A 19798-nucleotide genomic window follows, 5' to 3' on the forward strand; every position below is an offset into this window, starting at 1 on the left:
TGACAAAATTCAGCACTTTTAGAGGTTCACCTTTGCTCTACTTCAGCTAGATGGAGAATTATAGCTCTCTTCCACTCTGCCTTTTGTGTGTTCATTCATCCATGAAACGTAAATGGCTTTTTCCCTGCTGGTTCAAAGCAAATTAGCTTGCTTATGGTTGCATTACACTCGCTCCCTTCTTTCATGCATTTGTTTACTGGCGGGAATGGAGAGATAAAACTGAAGTCCTGCCCAACTGTCTGTCTGTCTCTTTCTTTATTTCTGTCTCTCTCATCCACATTTCCATCTCTCTCTCTCTCTCTCTCTCTCTCTATCTCCATTGAGCATTCATTGCTTGTCGGTCAAGTGACTTGGCGTTTTATGCAATGTGACAGTGAGCCTTAAAGACAAGACAGGAAGTGACATGAACCTTTTGACCTATTCCTCTTCTCCAGCACCCCTTCGTGCTCTCACTCCTCTAATAAACCCTCAGCCATTAGCATCACTAAGCACTCTGTTATCTGTAACAGGTGAAATTCAGCACTTTTCTTTCACTTCTAAGGTTTCAGGAACCTGCTAACATACAGAATTATACCTGTAGAGACTTTCACTTTAATTAACACGTAATGCTTCAGAACTCCTGCATGCTAATGATAACAAGGCTGACAGTATTACACACAGTAACTGCATTTTTTTTTTTTTTTTTTTCATCTTTGGATGCAGTCCTACTGCAGCAGAAACTGCTTTTTAAATGCATAGCGACACATTTAAATGCTAGACTTTACTCATACCTCATAAATTTCATACATAAAAATATATATTTAGATACAAAAAAGTAATCAAATGAATTACATGATATGCAGATGAATTAATTATTTTAATCAATTTATTTGCAGAGAAATGTCCCCAAATAAAGATAATTCGAAGATATTTTGTGACAGACAAAACAGTGCCTTTAGAAGTCAACATATTCTTTGTTTTATATCTGTATTATTGAACCTACAGTAAGCCTTTCATTATAAAAAGCAGCCCACAGCAATGCTTTCAGTCTGGTTTGTCAGTCTGTCCAAGGCAGACTCTGCCCTTTTTTCATTTTTTTGTTAGGTCATTAGCAGCACTTTTGTAAGACTTTGTCTGAAGCCAAAAAGTAGTCAAATTTTGAATAACGTGTCTCAGTTCCTGTATTCTGTTCCAGTTTGTTGTACTCCTTGATACTGATTTTGAATTCCAACCCGGTCTCATGAAAAGTCATAATAATTTGTACATGATGGCAAAATCATATGAGTTGGGTCCTACAAAAATGTACAACTGAAACCTAAATCTAACCCTAAACCTTAACCATTATTGTAATAGGAAAAAAAGTTCCTTTTCATATGATATCATGCATTTTCACCATCTCGTACATTTTTTTTTTCACTGTTATGAAGGTTCTCGGCATGATTTCGTTTTCATTTTTTATTGCATATTTTTTCTTAAAATCAAACTAAATTACAACCCAGGTTTTTGGAAAAACATCCTTGTGGCAACATTTCTGCAAAACTGCATTATGTTGCTTTTTGCACATTTCACAGATTTTCAAAGTGAAATTTTATAGTGAGTGGCACTAAAGGCTTATTCAATTTTCTCAGAAACAGCTGGCAACATTTTATTACATTGGTTGTTGTATGTATTGCATCAGTTCAGAAAAGAAAGGTCCGGTGATTGGTGCTAAAAGGTTAATGCACTATCACATTAAAAAAATAACACAACACCTACACAACATACCTACAAGCAGCCATGCCATTGCTTGCTTCTACAAGTCTTCTTTTGAAGCAATGTATCAAGTGTGTTTTAAGGTTGTGTTATAGTATTGTGCAAGGAACTGCACAAAAATAAGTCTTTATTAACTGATAACCTGCCCTGTAATAAAATTTTGTATGAAAAGGAATAAAAGTTGTTTGTGTTTTACTGCCAGTGATCTTTTCAGCTGGAAACTGTAGTGAATTGTTTGTATATATAGTATTTTTGAAGTTTTCAAAAATGTAGGTAGAGGTTTTCCAATGAGCCTATGTTGCTAAATTAATGAGTAAAATTGATCACCCCAATCAAATATATAGTTGAAACTCATGAAACTCTTCTAAACAGCTGATTGGTTCACTTAAAGCCGATTGGTCGTCCAGTCATTCTGTTTGTTCTATCTACGTAACCTCTTTATTCCTGACTTCAATTAAGTTCATTGCAGTTCGCCATGGGATTTCGCTAGCCCTCCACCTTCCCAGTACCGCCTGCCTAGATCTGCTTGGGGGTTCCTTTGCAGCAGCCTGAATTCAATTCACTGTTTTCATGTGCATTTTTAGATGTATCCTCACTCATCCAGCAGCAGTGTAGCAAATCAAGTCTGCCAAGACCAATACATTCCATGCTTATTAATAAATGCAGGTTAAATTCATTCCGAGAGTTGAAATTTACGATTGAAATTTAGTATAGCCAAGAAAAAAAAAACTTTTTTTTAAAAGTTTCATTGACCCTTAAATGCAGTGTTTTCTTACTCTTGTTGCATGTTGTAGGTACCTGTAATTGAAGAGTAGGTGTGTTTATGTCATTGATGGAAACATGATGCTGAGGATCTCAACTCTGTTATGGTACTCTTACTGTTTTTTTTGTTTGTTTGTTTGTTTTAAGTTTTAAGTCTCTTCCTTTGCTACTTCAGGTCTAGAAGTGGCTGAGCCTAAGTGTCACAAGAAGAAGAAAAAAACAGATCTTTAGAAGTAGGTTAGACATTCTTTAAATGATTTCAACGTCTTGTCTTGGCTCCTCCTGATGTCTCAAGGCTCAGAAAAGTGGCCTTTTTACGTTTTTTTTTTTTTTTTTCTTTCCCTTCTAAGCAAAGAAAGCCATTGGCCCATCAAAAACTGTGTAATTGGTTTATTTAAATAAGTCTTGCGTAAATAACGGATTTAATGAACGCTCCACCAAATTATCCTACCTTTCCACAACACTGTCACGCAAAATCGACGTCCTCCAGCTCAGCGCCCCGCGTACGGAGACAGCTGAAACAGCGTGACAATGTTCATCTCCTTCTTTCTGCTGAAGGGTGGGCACAATAATTGCATTTATTCTTCTGCAGTGACAGTAGCATTTGTCCTTTGTGCCACTCAAAACAGACTCTGATTATATATAGAGGCCAGTGAGGTAAAGTGAGGATACTTGATTTTTTTTTCTTTCTTTTTTTTTCTGGGACATTCTGTTGAAAACACTGTGTTCTGGGTGGAGTTTGGCATATCTTTAGGGTTTGTGCTTGCCTTCATGCCTTTGGGACTAGAGAAGTCATTGAAGGATGACAGAGACTGAGAGGTTTTGGATCACTGGAGGCTGATTTCAGCCAAACCAAGTGATGAAATGATTTTGATTAGTGTGAAGGACACTGGAATGTGTCTTTAAATGTGTCACTATGTAAGATGTTCCTGCCTGTCATTTTAGCATCTTAACCACAGATTGCTGCTCTAAATATGGACCAATTATGATTAAATATGGATTATTGTAGATTAAATAATGTATATTTCCCATGTAAATTCTTACAGTATTTGACCACATAAACAATTAATTGGCAAGCAAACTCGGCGTCAAAGTATTTCGCTACTTTTTTTCTTCCTGCTTGATATTGCTATCTTTTGATGTCATTTTTTTTAAATGCCACATCCATCAGGCTTTAATCACTTGTCTTCCCCACATCTTAGGCTTGTGTATGAAAATGTCACATTTGATGCGATTAGCACTCCTCCTCTGATTCTTGAAGGGTTTGTTTAGAAGTTGTGCAGTTTGCTATTTATCAAGTCTATATCTGGCAGCAGGGTTTGCCCCTTCATATTTCATATTGACATTCTGATGTTTTTATATTTGTTGCTGATGTATTTTAAGCAAAATGTTATCCTTAATTGCTTTTAGGATTATCTGTGACCATTCTAAAGTGGTTCAGCTGGAGGATGTGACTTGTGTCAGGGCTGTTATGGTTCTGTGAGTGTGTTGATCTGTTGGCCTGGTGTGTTTTTCTCTCTGCAGATGTTGACTGAAGTCACTTTGGATGCCCAGCAGACACAGGCCTGGGATCAGTTCCGCACTCTCTACAGAGGACCATCTAGGGTATGACTCACCTTAAATGCATCTTTTCTTTCCATCCTCGCTCTTTATATGCTGTTATGCTCAAATGTTTACATACCACTTGCAGAATCTGTCTTTTTTATAGCATTTTAGTAGTCATTAAATATAATTTAGTCTTGATGAAGCTATTTGACATATATTACATTATAGTCTGTAAGATTTTTTTTTTTTTAATTTTCTTAAAAAGAAGTCTCTTATACTCACCAAGGCTGCATTTGTTTGATTAAAAATACAGTAAAAACTGTAATATTTGTGAAATGTTCTTCCAATTTAAAATAATTGTTTTCTATTTTTATATATTTTAAAATGCACTTTATTCTAATGATGGTAATTGTCAGCATCATTACTCCAGACTTCAGTGTCACATGATCCTTCAGAAATCTTTCTGATATGCTGATTTAGTGCTCAAGCTACATTTTATGTGTTATCAATGTTGAAAGTAGTTATGCTGCTTAAAATTTTTGAAACTTTTTTTTTTTTTTTTTTTTTTTTTTTTTTTTTAGGATTCATTGATGAATAGGAATTTAAAAAAAAATTATTTTGTGTAACATAATAAAAGTCTTTAAAGGATTAGTTCACCCAGAAATGAAAATTCTGTCATGAATTACTCACACTCATGTCGTTCCACACCCGTAAGACCTTCGTTCATCTTCAGAACACAAATTAAGATATTTTTTATGAAATCCGATGGCTCAGTGAGGCCTCCATTGCCAGCAAGATAATTAACACTTTCAGATGTCCAAAAAGCTACTAAAAACATATTTAAAACAGTTCATGTGACTACAGTGGTTCAACCTTAATATTATAAAGCAACAAGAAAACTTTTTGTGCGGCAGAAAAACAAAACAACGACTTTTCAACACACTGCTTCGAAGCTTTACAAATCAGTGTTTTAAAGCACGTATCAAACTGCCAAAGTCACGTGAACTGTTGAAATTGCAAAACACTTATGAAATAACAAAGCCTCGTTTACTGAAATCACCTGACTTTGGTGCTCCGAACCACTGATTTGAAACAAAAGATTTGTAAAGCTTCGAAGCAGTGTTTTGAAATCGGCCATTACTAGATATTGTTGAAAAGTCAATATTTTGTTTTTTTTTTGGCGCACAAAAAGTATTCTCGTCACTTTATAATATTAAGGTTGAACCATTGTAGTCACATGAACTGTTTTAAATATGTTCTTAGTACCTTTTTGGACATCTGAAAGTGTTAATTATCTTGCTGGCAATGCAGGCCTCACTGAGCCATCTGATTTCATAAAAAATATCTTAATTTGTGTTCTGAAGATGAACGAAGGTCTTACGGGTGTGGAACGATGTGAGGGTGAGTAATAAATGACATAATTTTCATTTTTGGGTGAACTAGCCCTTTACTTTCACTTTTGATCTATTTAATGCTTCCTTGCAAAACAAAAATATTAAATTCTTTCAAAAAAACATCTTACTGTCACCAAACTTTTAAAATGGTAGTACATCCCACAAAGCAATATAACTTTATTTATACACAATGTCCTTTTGAATGCATACACCTTTGGTTATTATCTAGTGTTAACACCTCGAGCATCAATGACTGATTGCAACCTTTTGTGATAGTAGTGCATAAGTCCCTGGTTTGTCCTGAGCATCGAAGTTGCCCACTGTTCTTGAAAAAAGTCCCCAGGTACTTTAAGTTCTTGCATGCTGCTCAAGTTACTCCCCACAGTTGCTCAATGATGCTGAGATCCAGCTTGAGGACAATTGAAGGACTCTATTACAAAAGGCTGCAAGCAGTCATTGATACTCAATGAGGCAGTACATGATACTAAGAACCAAGACTATTATTTTCATCATTTTATGTATATTTAATATATTTATCCTGTTGAATTAAATCAAGTACTGCATAAACAAATACATAATAAATAAATAACTAAATAAATAAATGAAGCAAGATCCAATTTTCATGATCTTATTTTATAAAAATGCTGAACATCTTACAGATTCTCACGGGATATGTAAACTCTTGAACAGCTATGTTGCAGATTTTCAGTGTAGTCTTGGTCTTCATTTGAGAATACATGTGTTAGTGTCTTACAAGATTATTGCATAACAGCAGAGTGTTACGCAATACAATGTGTGTGTATGTATGCGTTGCCTTTGTTTACTTACTGGAGTCATTGAATCTTACTGTTGAAGGGTCAGCACTTATCAGACAGAAAATCTGAATCTGACTTCATGTGTTTCATTTGATCTGCTCAGTGTTAAAGGCAGCTGTGCACATACAGTATACTTACGTATGTGTGTGTATGGGTGGTTGGAAGGCTATTCTCCTCCCCCTTAGCTCTGTATTTATGTATACTTTTTCCAGATTAGAGAGCTGTAGTATTGAACCCTGTTCATGCCTTTATTTCCACTCATAGCTCTCTATCCATCACATACACAGATGCACTCAAATATATCTCACCCACATGTACACACCCACATACACTCAACAGAATCAAATGAAGGTTTATGTCGACTAAGTGCCGCTGGCTAAATCCAAGTTGCCTTAGTGTCATATAGCATTTTAGTTAAATGTGCCCTTGATTAAGAGAGACCACATTGTCCCTATTTACGCCTGGTATCAATATGTGTTTTCTTTGATCAGACTTGACCACATTAAAAGCCAGCCATAAATGTACTCAAGATGCATTATGATTTTATTGTGATCGGATCACTGAAAACGCATTTGGAGGTGGTCTGACAAGGATTGTGAAACATTTAATTATATAAATACTTTTTTCAGTTACATAAGTAACATGTAATAAGGTAACTCTGTAAATAAACATTTATTTGACTTTGATGGATCAAGTCGTTAAAGGGTTAGTTCACCCAAAAATTAAAATTATGTCATTTATTACTCACCCTCATGTCGTTCTACACCCGTAAGTCCTTTGTTCATCTTCAGAACACGAATTAAGATATTTTTGGTGAAATCCAATGGCTCAGTGAGGCCTCTATTGTCAGCAATGTTACTGAACCAAGATCCAGAAACTCAAAACATATTTAAAACAGTTCATGTATTGCAAATTCTTTTGTGAATTTTCATTGTGCTCACATGATGTTAAAAAAGGCGACAGACATTGCACTCGTGCAGTGTGCTCAATTGTACGGTTATTGACCAAATTATTTTTATTGATTATTAATTACCAATTATTTTCAAATAATTTTTCTGGATTACAAAATAGCGGATTTTCACTACATGATTATTGTGGCCAAAATGTTTAATGACAGTGATATCACTATATCTAAAAAAATTTTAACTTAAAAAATTCTTTAACTTCATTTTGTGTTTTCTCTTTTTTTGCCCATGAATCTCACTCTAAATGTGAGTGTAGGGAGGCAAAAAGACAATTTTTTACTGTAACTAAACATTTTTACACAATCCAAAAAACTCCCACACTGGTGAGCTGACTTTCTTTGGGTGCAGGTTGAGTATCACGCTTTTGCCTGTTAGCTTCTTCGTCATGATTTTGTGTGGCAAGTCACGTCACCTTTATTTATATAGATCTTTATACAATACAGATTGTTTCAAACCAGCTATAAGCAGGAAAATAATGGTCATTGATGCAAGCAGAATTCAATTCTGCTATAAATCGGCTCTAAAAGAAAAAGACAATGTCATTATTCAGCTCAACTCAGTTCAATGTTAATTCGATTCAGTTCAGTAACTGTATAAAGTTCAATAATAAAATGAGTTCAACAATGAGTTTAGTAATAAAATGAGACAGTAGTGTCATCATTCAAATTGGGTCAGTTCAATTTTAATTCAATTCAGTTCAATAACAGTGTTGATGATGCAAAATTCATTAATTATAAAACAAAGTCGAATCAGCTATAAAGCAACTTTTCAGAAAACGGTGCTCTCATCATCCAGCTCAATTCAGTTCAAGTTTTGTTCTCATCCATTAGTGTCAGTGCAGTCAAAACTATAATATTACTGAATATCAAGTGTAGTAGCTACACACTGCCTCTGCCTAAATTATGTTAGTGTCAACTAAAGTGTCCAACCAGCACTAGTTTTGTTTATTATGTGTAGTACTCCCATCAGTATTATTTTTTTTAAATATTATTGTCAAAACAGATATTGCAAACCCTTATATCAATGTTTTAAAAATTCAGCTAATGATGGAAATTTTTCAGTTACTGCAACATTTTGTGTTATTTATAAGTGACAGTTTGCATTTTGCACATGTAAGAGCAGTCAGATCTTTAACTATACCTATAAAAGGAACCATTGTGGCCTACTGAAGACTCCTGTTGCTGTTGATGCTTTTGTGTAGTTAAATATCATATCATATACCAATCAGCCCCAACCAATCCATTTAGTTTGGCCATGTAATGTTGCAGTTGCACTGTGGGGAATCTTTGACCATAATCCTCTGAACAACTAGGAAGTCACTGCGGTAATCTAGTATCACCCTAACGCACTCTCAATCTTAACATCTGTCCTCAGAGTCAAAGTAGAGACATCCTGAAAGAGAGATAGACAGAGAGACCATTAGTTGTCAGATACATCAGTCCATGCCGTTTCTGTGTGTGTCAGCTGTATGTTTTTGTATGTGCTGTCTCTGTGTTAGACATCACACTCTCGTTAAAAAGTAACATTTCTTATATTTAACACGATTTAACACAGTTGTACTGCTTTATTTTTGTGAAGACCGTGATATATGAGGGAAACTATCAGAAAAATAGCAACTGTCGGTGACAATATAAAATAGACAACAATAGCTGTTTCCATCCAAAGTTGTGAATTTAACTTGCAGTATGCGCAAAATTGGAATATCGCATAAAATATTTGCAAATAAAGTAGTGTTTCCATCCAGTGAGTTGAAGAGAACAAAAGTAGGAGAAGCCACTGTATATAATAATTTTCGTATATAATAAATTGCGTCTTAGAGTGCACGAAATGCAATAAATGCGTTATCCTGCTTTCGGAGGCAGATTTGGGATTGTAGTCGTGTAAGACATTTCTGGAAAGTAATTATACTGAACCACTTTAACAACAGACTCTTCAGGCACTTCAGAACAACCAAAACAACATTTCAAATGCTATGCAAAAAGCTCGGTCCCCTGGTTTGTGCAGTTATGTCGTCCCGTCGCACAAAGTCACATGATTTTTTTGATGTGCATCGAGGAATTTATTCAGTAAATGTGTTTCCATCGTAGTTTATGACCAAGTCTTCTTGTCTGAAGCAAAATTTATCAGACTCAAATGAGAACAGTGTTTTTATGCGCATTTTTAGAATTTATCCGCATCTTGCCGTTTCCATCCAGCAGTTTTTTTTTTTTTATGCAGTATCCTAAAATGCGTATAAAAATAGGTGGATGGAAACAGCTAATGATGTTCACAGTGCATCAGTCTGGTTTGTACAGAAGGGTGGCATCACAACATGGCTGTAGTTTTCCCACAGGGATGAGAGACTCAGCAATCTAGAAGAAGAGGTGTGGTGAGACCAAAACACTTTAGTCCTCAAGACTAAGTTTGGCAGACCTAATGCACAAGGCAAAAGGGGGTTACAACTTTTTATAGGTCCTAGAAGTGTCCCCAAAGCATAGTGCTAAATAAAATTATAACTCAATGCTTGAAAGGACTCAAGGACTTTAATGCTTAAAGGAGACATTTTTCTTCTGAAGTGCACATAGTCAAGGGGTTTGGTTTTGTTTTGTTTTTGTCATAGTCTTGCTTTTTTACTTGACCATTCTCCCTTGCTTTAATACATATCTGACAAAAACAAACATCAGTTGTAAAGCAAAACAGCATATAGCAACACACACACACATATTGTTTAGATTTAAAGTCTTGTTGTGGTGCATATTCATAGTGAATATTAGCTTTTGTTATGAATAGGCTTTTATACTATAGCAAGGTTAAAATAACAATCCAAGCTGTAATGTTCCTTACAGACATTTAAGGGAGGCCTTGGTATGAAAAAAATAAAAAATAAATTCTATTCTAACATTACACAGAGCCATAGGTGCTTCCACACAGCCAGGAAATGCATATTTGATGAATGTCCTACTCATCTTATTGTTAGTAATATTCCAGCTTGAATGGTAATATTAGGTTATATATGTTATTATATCTATCCTGCCTCTGCTGTATTACCTGTTATTTTTGTTTAAATACACATCATAGATTTTGGAATAAGACCACTTTACAGCTTTGATTCAATTCAGTTCATCAATTATAAAACAAAGTTGAATCAGCTATACAGTACCTCTGCAGACTGTCATCGACCAGCTCAATTCAGTTCAAGTTTTGTTCTCATTTAATAGTGTCAGTGCAGTCAAAATAATAATATTACTGAATATGAAGTATAGTAGCTACACACTGCCTCTGCCTGTTGTTAGAGTGTCAACCAGAGTGTTTTTTAAACAGTTATTGTAAGACCATTTAACAGCTTTGTATCAATATATGAATGTGAGAATGTCTAAATAGTCTAAAATTTGATTCTTCATATGTTCATACGATTTTGCTGAATATTCTTATAATTTTACACTAATTTTACTTTTAAAATAAACCATTTCATTATTGCCCAGGTTAGTTAATTGTCTTGAAACTGAGTATTACAACTAGATGTGTGTTTACCTACATTAATCCTTGTTTTGGGGACATCCTCATTTGGGAAAAAAATTTATTTAACTTAAACTTAACTCTAAACAAAGTCTGGAAGGTATAAACAAACTCCAGCCATCACAGACTCAGAATTTGATCAAAGCTGGAAGGAGAAGTGAAATAAAGTGAGATAGAAAAAGAGAGGATAAAGAAAAATAAGTGTTTGAAGAGCCACATTTGGAATAACCCAAATAACTGACCACTTTAGATCCTCAGGCCTCTCTCCTCAAAACACTGAGGGACATTTTGACATCTTTCAAAACACAACCCTTTTATCTTTAAGATGAAATTTATTGTTTTTTTCTGTTTGAATGTCTTGTACTGTAGTTTCCACTACTGAGCTGTTTGCCTCACTGTCTTTGACACTTGTAGTTCTGGTAATTAAAATCCATACATTTGCCTTTAAATATGTGACTTTTAGTAGAGTACATTTGACCTGCTTGACTCTCCTCACTGTCCCTGTGTTCCTCGAGTACCTTCTGACTCCCATCTCACTCAATCCTAAAATATCTGAAAAATAGGCCATCATCTGCTCATCCCTTTTAGTGCATTTCTCTTTAGAGTACTTGATTCTGATTGGTAGCATTTCGATAATTAGTGGCTGATGTACGTTATATCTTACTTAGTACTCTTTCTGCAAATAACTTTTTAGCAAATGATCAGTATAAATGTCTGAAGTATTTCCCAGCAGTCAACAAAATATTTGGGTTGTACAAAAAACAGTATATTAAAAGGTTTTTTTTTTTTTCTCTCAAGCCAAGGTCTAGCAGCTTTGATGCATTGAGTGGTGCTAATGTGGGTGACATGAGTTTGAGTCTGCTAGTGTCATTACACAATCTCGTTTCCCCCTCTTCTTCACATCACTTCCTGTCCTTTCTCCATTATCCTTGTCAAGGATAAGGCCAAAAGCAAAGTTATAATGTATTATGATCGTCACTCAGTTTGAACCCAATACTGACGTTTAAACCCTGAGTGACACCTATTTACAAAAAATGGACATAAAAAAAACTGTTTCTCTTTCCTGATACCCATGACCTGCATATATGTGTATGAGTGACAGAAATTTCATGTCAGTGTATTGGTTCTAAGTGAATCTCCTCACAGGATATGAAGAGGCTGTGGTCTCTGACACTGAATACAGATCCCGAATTGAAACACTGCTTTCACCCAGCCTCACAGCCAACATGCACTGCATTTTATCTTCTTCTGATAAACTTATTCAACACAGACAGACCACACAGAGATTGTTTCCATTATGTGGTGTTGTTTACAAAAGTGAGAGCTGAGGTCCATTTCTAGGAAATCATTTGTTGATAGGATTCATTAAATTTCAGTTGTTCAGCAGTTAAAAACAGACACACTTCCTCATACTCACAACTATACACAACTGTTCATAAGTTTGAGGTCATTAAAAAGTGTTAATTTTATTCAAGGATGCATTGAATTGAATAAAAGTGACAGTAAAGACATTTACAAAAGATTTCCAAGATTCCAGAAATACTATGATAAATACTTCCATTTCATGATTTCCAGAGCCAGATAGAGCCAATTTATGGAGCCAATTTAAGCAATATTTCACAATATTATTGTTTTTACTAGGGATGCACCGATGCTGATATCAGTATCGGTATCGGGCCCGATACCAAGCTCATGTACTCGTACTCGTAAAAATACCCCCTGATACCAAAGAACGATACCTCACGTGACGGAATTGACAGAAATTTCCATTGCGAACTGCATGCTTTCAATCACAATTCGTTATCGATTAGTGAAGGCGGGATAGGCAGAATCACACTGAATGACACAGACCAGAAGCTCTCGCTCTCTTTCTTGCGCGCATCCCAGTTCTCGCAGACAGCGTGCGATCAGTTCTCTTTGCGCCTGAATGATCAAATGCACACATAGTTGTCAAAATGTCCATCATGTGGAGTATCTCACGTAAATACAGTCAGTTATGGCTTAAGTGGACATAAACATTTGGGTGAAAACAGGATATGTGTCAGGATCCATGTTTTCAGTCTTAAAGGGACCATAGCCTAATTAAATATTTGTCATTAATGTTAAAACAATAAAACAACAAAAGATGTTAAATAAATGTATACATGGTATATAAACCTACTGTATCTGAAAAACAATTATATATATTGGTAATTATGCCCTTTGAAGGTTATTAAGTTTGTGACAAGCACATAAAAAGTACTTTTTTTCATTAGAGTAATAATAAAGAACATTCCTACATTCATTAGTCTCATTGTGTTGGCCTTTGAAAACTGCAACATCACCAAAAAAAAAAAAAAAAAAAAAATATATATATATATATATGTGTGTGTGTGTGTGTATATATATATATATATATATATATATATATATATATATATATATATATATATATATATATATATATATATATATATAAAAAAGAGAGAAATTAATAAATGTATCGGTATCGGCAAGTACCAGAAAAAAAGTATCAATACTCGTACTCGGTCCTTAAAAAATTGTATCGGTGCATCCTTATTTTTTACTGTATTTTTGATCAAATAATTGCAGCCTTGATGAGCATAAGAGAGTTTCAAAAACAAAAAAAATACTCCCGACCACAAATCTTTGAACAGTGGATATTTTCCCTTCAGAGCTTTATGGTGGGGCATGAATTGACTTGGCCATCTCCCATGAGGCTGAGAGTCAGGTAAACACACATCAGTCTTTTGTGCCAATCCCTCAGTTACTCACACAAGCGTCCTCAAGAGTTTTATTAGAACTGTTTGGTCAGCACACACACATACGCATTCCCAATAGACTTCCCATAATTAACACAGCAGAACTGCACAGCCCAGTTCTGAGCTCTTTAATTAAACCGTAAATGGTTTCAGAGGATGAGTGGATAGAGTAAAAGACCAGAGCGCCAGACAAGGTGTGTGTTTGTGCATGTGTGGTTAGTGTCTCCCGTTGTTCCTTTGTCTGTGTGGAGATTATGGAATTCTGATTATAAAACTGAGCTGAACAGATTGAACATGTGTGTGTATTTGAGAGAGAGATTAATTAAAATGAGACGTGAAAAGCAGATCGAGTGTTGATGTTTTTAAAGAGCCACTCCCAACACCTGAGAATACCAATTTGGCACGTGTGAACGTGTGTGTGTGTTCCTTTATAGCATTAATGAGAAGGCTGCCAGGCAGGTGCTGGCAATAAACTCCAGTCGTGATTATGTCAGCAGTAGCGTATGTCTGTATGCGTGGTTTTTAGAGTGCTTTCTGAACGTTCTGGACCTGCTGATTAAGCTTACTGGAACATTTGATTTTGACCAGGAGTAAATGAAAGATGTGTAATGTTCATGTGTTTGTGTGTGTCTTGTTTCAGAGTCTCTCTGAAATCTGTGTGTGTGGGAGGTTGTCAGGGTTTCTCTGATGCTTTGTCAGGGCTGAGCTTTGATTGCTCTCTTTGAGGTCCCAGTCGGTCCATTTCCCTTCAGTGCAGCAGTTCCAGGAAGAAGGCGAAGAAGACAGATGAAGGCACTGGAAAAAGAGATGTATGGAGAGAGATGAGACAAGCGTGCGATGGAGAGAAATACAGCTGAAGGAAAGGGATTGTGTTGAGAGGGAAGGATGGAAGGGTAATGAAATAGCTGAAGCAATGAAATGGTGGAGGTTGTTTGGAATCAATGAATGAGAAGAACAAGATTGAAGAGAGGTGGAAGGACAGAATGAGGAAGGAGAAAGGCATTTGATAGACTATATGGGTGATCTTTTGGCTATTTAAACGTGCTTGAAAATGTTTAATCCCTTTTAAAATGTTTTTTACATGCCTGGAAAATCTGACCATGACCTTAATAAACCTCCAAGTATATTTTTATTTTGTGCTTGAAGCCAAAATTAAATCTGTTCATCATATAAAGCAATCATGTTTGTGCAGAAGACTTTGATTAAACTGCTTGATTTATATGGATTATTTTTACAATGTCTTTAAAAACTTTGTGAGGCTTGAATGTTTTGGTTGAATGCACTTTCAATGGTACAGATATTTCTCAGGTTTCATTAAAAATATCTTCATTTGTGTTTTCAATTTTAAGTGAATTATCTGAACTATTGTCATTTTCTCATTTAAAATCATCCTATGGCTCCCCTAAATGAAGCATCAACCATATATTTCTGTAAAAGTGAGGGCACATAAGGGAGCATTTTATATATATATATATATATATATATATATATATATATATATATAAATGTGTGTATGTGTGTGTGTGTGTATATATGTGTATATGTATGTGTGTGTGTGTGTATATATATATATATATATATATATATACAGTACAGTATGTATATATATATACAGTATATATACATACAGTACCGGTCAAAAGTTTGGAAACATTACTATTTTTTATGTTTTTGAAAGAAGTCTCTTATACTCATCAAGCCTGCATTTATTTGATCAAAAATACAGAAAAAAAAACGTAATATTGTGAAATATTATTACAATTTAAAATAATGGTTTTCTGTTTTAATATACTTTAAAATATAATTTATTTCTGTGATGGCAATGCTGAATTTTCATCAGCCATTACTCCAGTCTTCAGTGTCACATGATCCTTCAGAAATCATACTACATTTGTTGTACCACGAACAAAAAGGGCTTCAGGGATTTGCCACTATATAATTCATTTTAGGTACATAAAACGGGCAATCTTTGGTCTTATTAATCTATTACTCGTTCGTGAGCAAATCGAATTGTGCTATGTTAAATTTGATAATGTTATTTATATATATATATATATATATATATATATATATATATATATATATATATATATATATATACGGTTCAGTATGTGCTATGTTCAGTAAAAAATAGGACAATTGTCAAATAAAGATAAAGAAAATAAAAACAAATAATCTGATTACAAGAAACAGCACAAATAAATACATGAGAGCTAAGATACAAATAAACAATGCTTTACAGGTTTTTCAGGTATCTAAAAGCTTTCAGGTACAGAAATTGAATAAAGTAATCAAATATAAAATAACACTGCATATAAACTTCTTTGAATAATTAAATAAAGATGAAACATTATTGAAGTTACAAAAGCTATTCAGTCAAGAGTGATTTCTTTGTCCTTTGTCATTTGATTAACATTAAAAACAGAGAGCAGGAATATTAGACTGCTGTCCCTTTAAGACATAATTCAAAGATCCAGTACACTGATACTGATACACATGCGTTGTCTGTCTCATTTTTCTCTTAAGACATAACCGACTATGTTTGTTAGGATACTCGCTAAGATGGGCATGTTGACATAATTTTTGTGTGAATTTGTCCGTTCAGGTGCAAGACTTGAAAAAGAATTTGCACGAGAGTATTTGCACGCTGTGATGCGGCTCTCCATGTACGTGCTTCGAATGAGTACACACACAAATCTCCACACAGTGCGAGTATTCTTTCGCATCTTATGGATGAATGTTTAAAATTGACAAGGTTTAAATGAGTTTAGTTTAAACACAGATAGCAATGTGAGCTGTTTGTCTCACCCGGGTGATGACGGCGTAAATGACTGCTCATAGAGCATACGGCTCTCGCGTTGAACATTTGTTTACAGTAACTGTTTTGTCCATGTTCTTTTGATCATTGCTGTTGTAACGTACTGGGAAACCAAAATGCATATCCATAGACTGAAACATACATTAGCTGAATCCGTCTGTCTGTTTTACACATTATTGTTTTCAACAAAACCATATTATAAATCGTTGTCAGATTTGGGATGCACGCGGTGCAAGCGCATGCCAAACGGTCGGTGGAGAACCGTTCATTTTTTTTAATTTTTTTTTTACAGAGAACCATTCCACCCCTAATATATATATTTATTGTCTATTTGTCATCTCTCATGTCTATATATACACACATATGTGTATGTATACGTATGTGTGTGTATATATATATATATATATATATATATATATATATATATATATATATATATAAAATATATATATATTTGTCTTTTTGTCATCTCTCATGCCTTCATCCCAGAGGCATATATACATGTGTACATGTATATGTATTTGTATATATATTTGTCTTTTTGTCATCTCTCATGCCTATATATACACATGTGTGTATGTATATGTGTGTGTGTGTGTGTGTATATATATATATATATATATATATAATATATATATATATATATATATATATATATATATATATATATATATAGTCTTTTTGTCATCTCTCATGCCTTCATCCCAGAGGCAAATACAGTCACTTGTCAAACCAGACACTGGATGAGAAAGAAGGTCAACCTGCAGCATAGTAATATCCATTATGAACACACAGAAACGTTCATATACTGTGTTACAAATGATCTCCCACACACCAGAATTCAAAATTCACCAGAATACTTAAACTCACAAGGGTTGGTTGGTTGGTTGGTTGGTTGGTTGGTTGGATGGATGGATGGATGGATGGATGGATGGATGGATGGATGGATGGAACTTTATTTCTGTCTGTCTATCTAGCTGGCTGTCTGTTTATCTATTGATCTATCTATCGATCGACAGGTCTATCTGTCTGTCTGTCACAAATTATTGTTAGAAAATGTTGTGTAACAAAGTATTTTCAAAGATTATTTCAGACCCCTAGCAAGTTTTCTATTTCCCTTGTACTCGGACACCAGTAATATCAACAGCTCGATATCTATGTGAAATGACTGTTCTGGAAAATTGCTTGCTTTGTCACACTTTTCACCTTTATCCATATATGGAATTTACAGTAGGCACACAGCAGTGTGTTTGTCCTTTTTCATATTCAACACTTTGAGAGCTCTCCACCAATGTAATAAAATCATACACCATAGTTTTCTCACAAAGGCGAACTTTTCATACAGCGCCTCCGTATACTGTATGACTCACCCTGAGATGCCATTACAAACTAGCACATTCAGTAGTACAACACATGAATACATATGCAGATATGCTGTAGTGTCTCTTTCTTATAGAAGCAACTAAATCTTCCTTAAACAAACAGACAAAATAACATGTCTATAAGTTTATACTATAGCTGCAGTAAAAACTGAAAATAAAGCATGGTTACCATAGTATCTAATGCTGGCTCTTCCACAGAGGTGTATGAGCCTTTTTAGTAGAGTGGAAAATTGTTCATAGCAAAGTATGATCGAGAGACTGTTACTGGCATTAGATGTGCCCAGACTTCATACTCTGTGTTTAGCCTGTTTGCTAACATTATGGAGTTAATAATAAGCCCACCGTGGTGACAGAGGCGATGATTAGCCACTGACGTGCTTTCTGTGTCTGTATTTGCTTTTATCCCTGTCACTCTCCGTAGCCTTCGCTTAGCAGGTGTCCGGTTTAGATAGGGAAACAAAAGAAAAAAGAAAAGAAGAGTGAATGAGGACTAGAACTGGCTTATAATGGTATTCTGTTTTGAAGACTGCTAATAAATGGCAGAAGAAAGAAGACAGAAAAACAGTGAAATGAAATTAGTTGATGCTGAAAAGTTGGTTTGTCAGGGAAAAAAAAAAAGGGAATGATGGACTGGGAGTGGATGGGAATGAGGAAAGGGAAATATGAGTGAGATCAGAGAGGGAAGGAGAAGATAAAGATGCAAAGGATGTCTTCAAAGTGAAGCTGGAGAGAGAAGGATAGATTATGCCGTTTGATTCATGCTGTTTTGTTAAATGCACATTGATTGCTCAGGCTGTAACGAGGTCCCTGCAGAAAATATACACATTAATGAATGATTCTGGACAGGCCAGTACTGCTAATGAGTGGGGGGAGGGGTTGTTTTACGGTTTTTACACTGTTCTTTATATCTCACTGTGTGGTATGACCCATGTTACTGCATAACTTCAATTATTGGCATGAAGTGGTGTATGAAATTTACGTTAAAGGGATACTTCACCCAAAAATGCATTTATTTATGCTCATGTCATTCCAAACCTGTATGACTTTTCTTCTGTGGAACGTTAAGATATTTTGAAGAATGATGTAACTAAACAGTTTTGGTAAACATTGACTTCCATTGTCAATGGAATATCAAATTATAAGAAATTCGAACAGCTTTGGAGTGACGTGAGGGTGAGTAAATTATGACAGAATTTTCATTTTGGGGTGAACTATCCATTAAATGACAGGTGTAACAGGGGCCATAAAACCCTAAATTTAAAGATGTTGACCTAGTACTCTGCAAACAAAATCAAAAACAAAATGACCAAACTTTAGCAGTCGTGTGCAGATAAATTGTTTCATTTATCTCTGAAAGGGAAAGCACTTTGAAGCAGTAAAAAGCTTTTAACATTATTAATTTGTCTTTTATTCACTGTTGTTTTTGTTGTTGTTTTTTTGTTATTGTAATTAATTGCTCATTTAACTTTAATTTTAATTATTATTAATAATTAGTTTTCCTACCTTTGCCCTGATATACTTTTCATTTCTGTTTTCTTTGTTTTTCAGCTTGCTGTTCTGACAGAACTCACCCATTCTCATGGCAATGAGAGAGCCGGTCTGACGAATCCTGCCCCTCCAGGAACCGGAAGTATTTATCACAGCGAGAACTTCCAGTTAAAGCTTTCTCCTCCACCACTGGTGGAGGAGTAGATGACTCCGCCCACTGTTAAAAATCTTAATAAAGCACTACCATGTCTGTACAGAACTCATGTTTGAGATTTTGTGTTTTAACAAACTAGCAATGCTTTGTTAGTTACCACACTACTCCAGTTCTTGCAGATGATACAAATTAATTGACACTACATCTGTTAATTGAGTTAACAATTAGTTAATATATGTGACCCGTGCTGGCAAAATTAGTCGCAATGAGCACATTTTCAAAAATTAGTTATTGTTATTCTCACATTCTCTATTAAAAAACCTTCAAAATGATGTATGATTTATTGGAATCCAGAAAAAATGACTGAGCTACACCTGTTTAAAGTCGATAGAAAAATCGAGTTAAAGTTTTCTGAAGGTTACAAACAAAATCTCCTAGCAACCATACCGTAAAATCCCTGGTAATAACACCAAATTTGGTACAAACT

The 19798-nt window shown here is 34.9% G+C and overlaps 1 protein-coding gene across 1 annotated transcript in view; it reads left to right on the forward strand.

Moving 5' to 3' along the window:
* vps8 (VPS8 subunit of CORVET complex) overlaps nt 1–19416 on the forward strand; it is a 130126-nt gene extending 110710 nt beyond the window's left edge. Inside the window, exons 44-45 of the mRNA XM_051890633.1 lie at nt 4018–4098; nt 19218–19416. Coding sequence (XP_051746593.1) covers nt 4018–4098; nt 19218–19361 — 225 coding nt within the window. The 3' untranslated portion in view covers nt 19362–19416. The remainder of the gene's footprint in view (nt 1–4017; nt 4099–19217) is intronic.
* Nucleotides 19417–19798: the final 382 nt, after the last annotated feature.

The sequence above is a fragment of the Ctenopharyngodon idella genome, chromosome 1 (genome assembly GCF_019924925.1).
Source record: "Ctenopharyngodon idella isolate HZGC_01 chromosome 1, HZGC01, whole genome shotgun sequence".
In the NCBI taxonomy this organism is placed as follows: domain Eukaryota; kingdom Metazoa; phylum Chordata; class Actinopteri; order Cypriniformes; family Xenocyprididae; genus Ctenopharyngodon; species Ctenopharyngodon idella.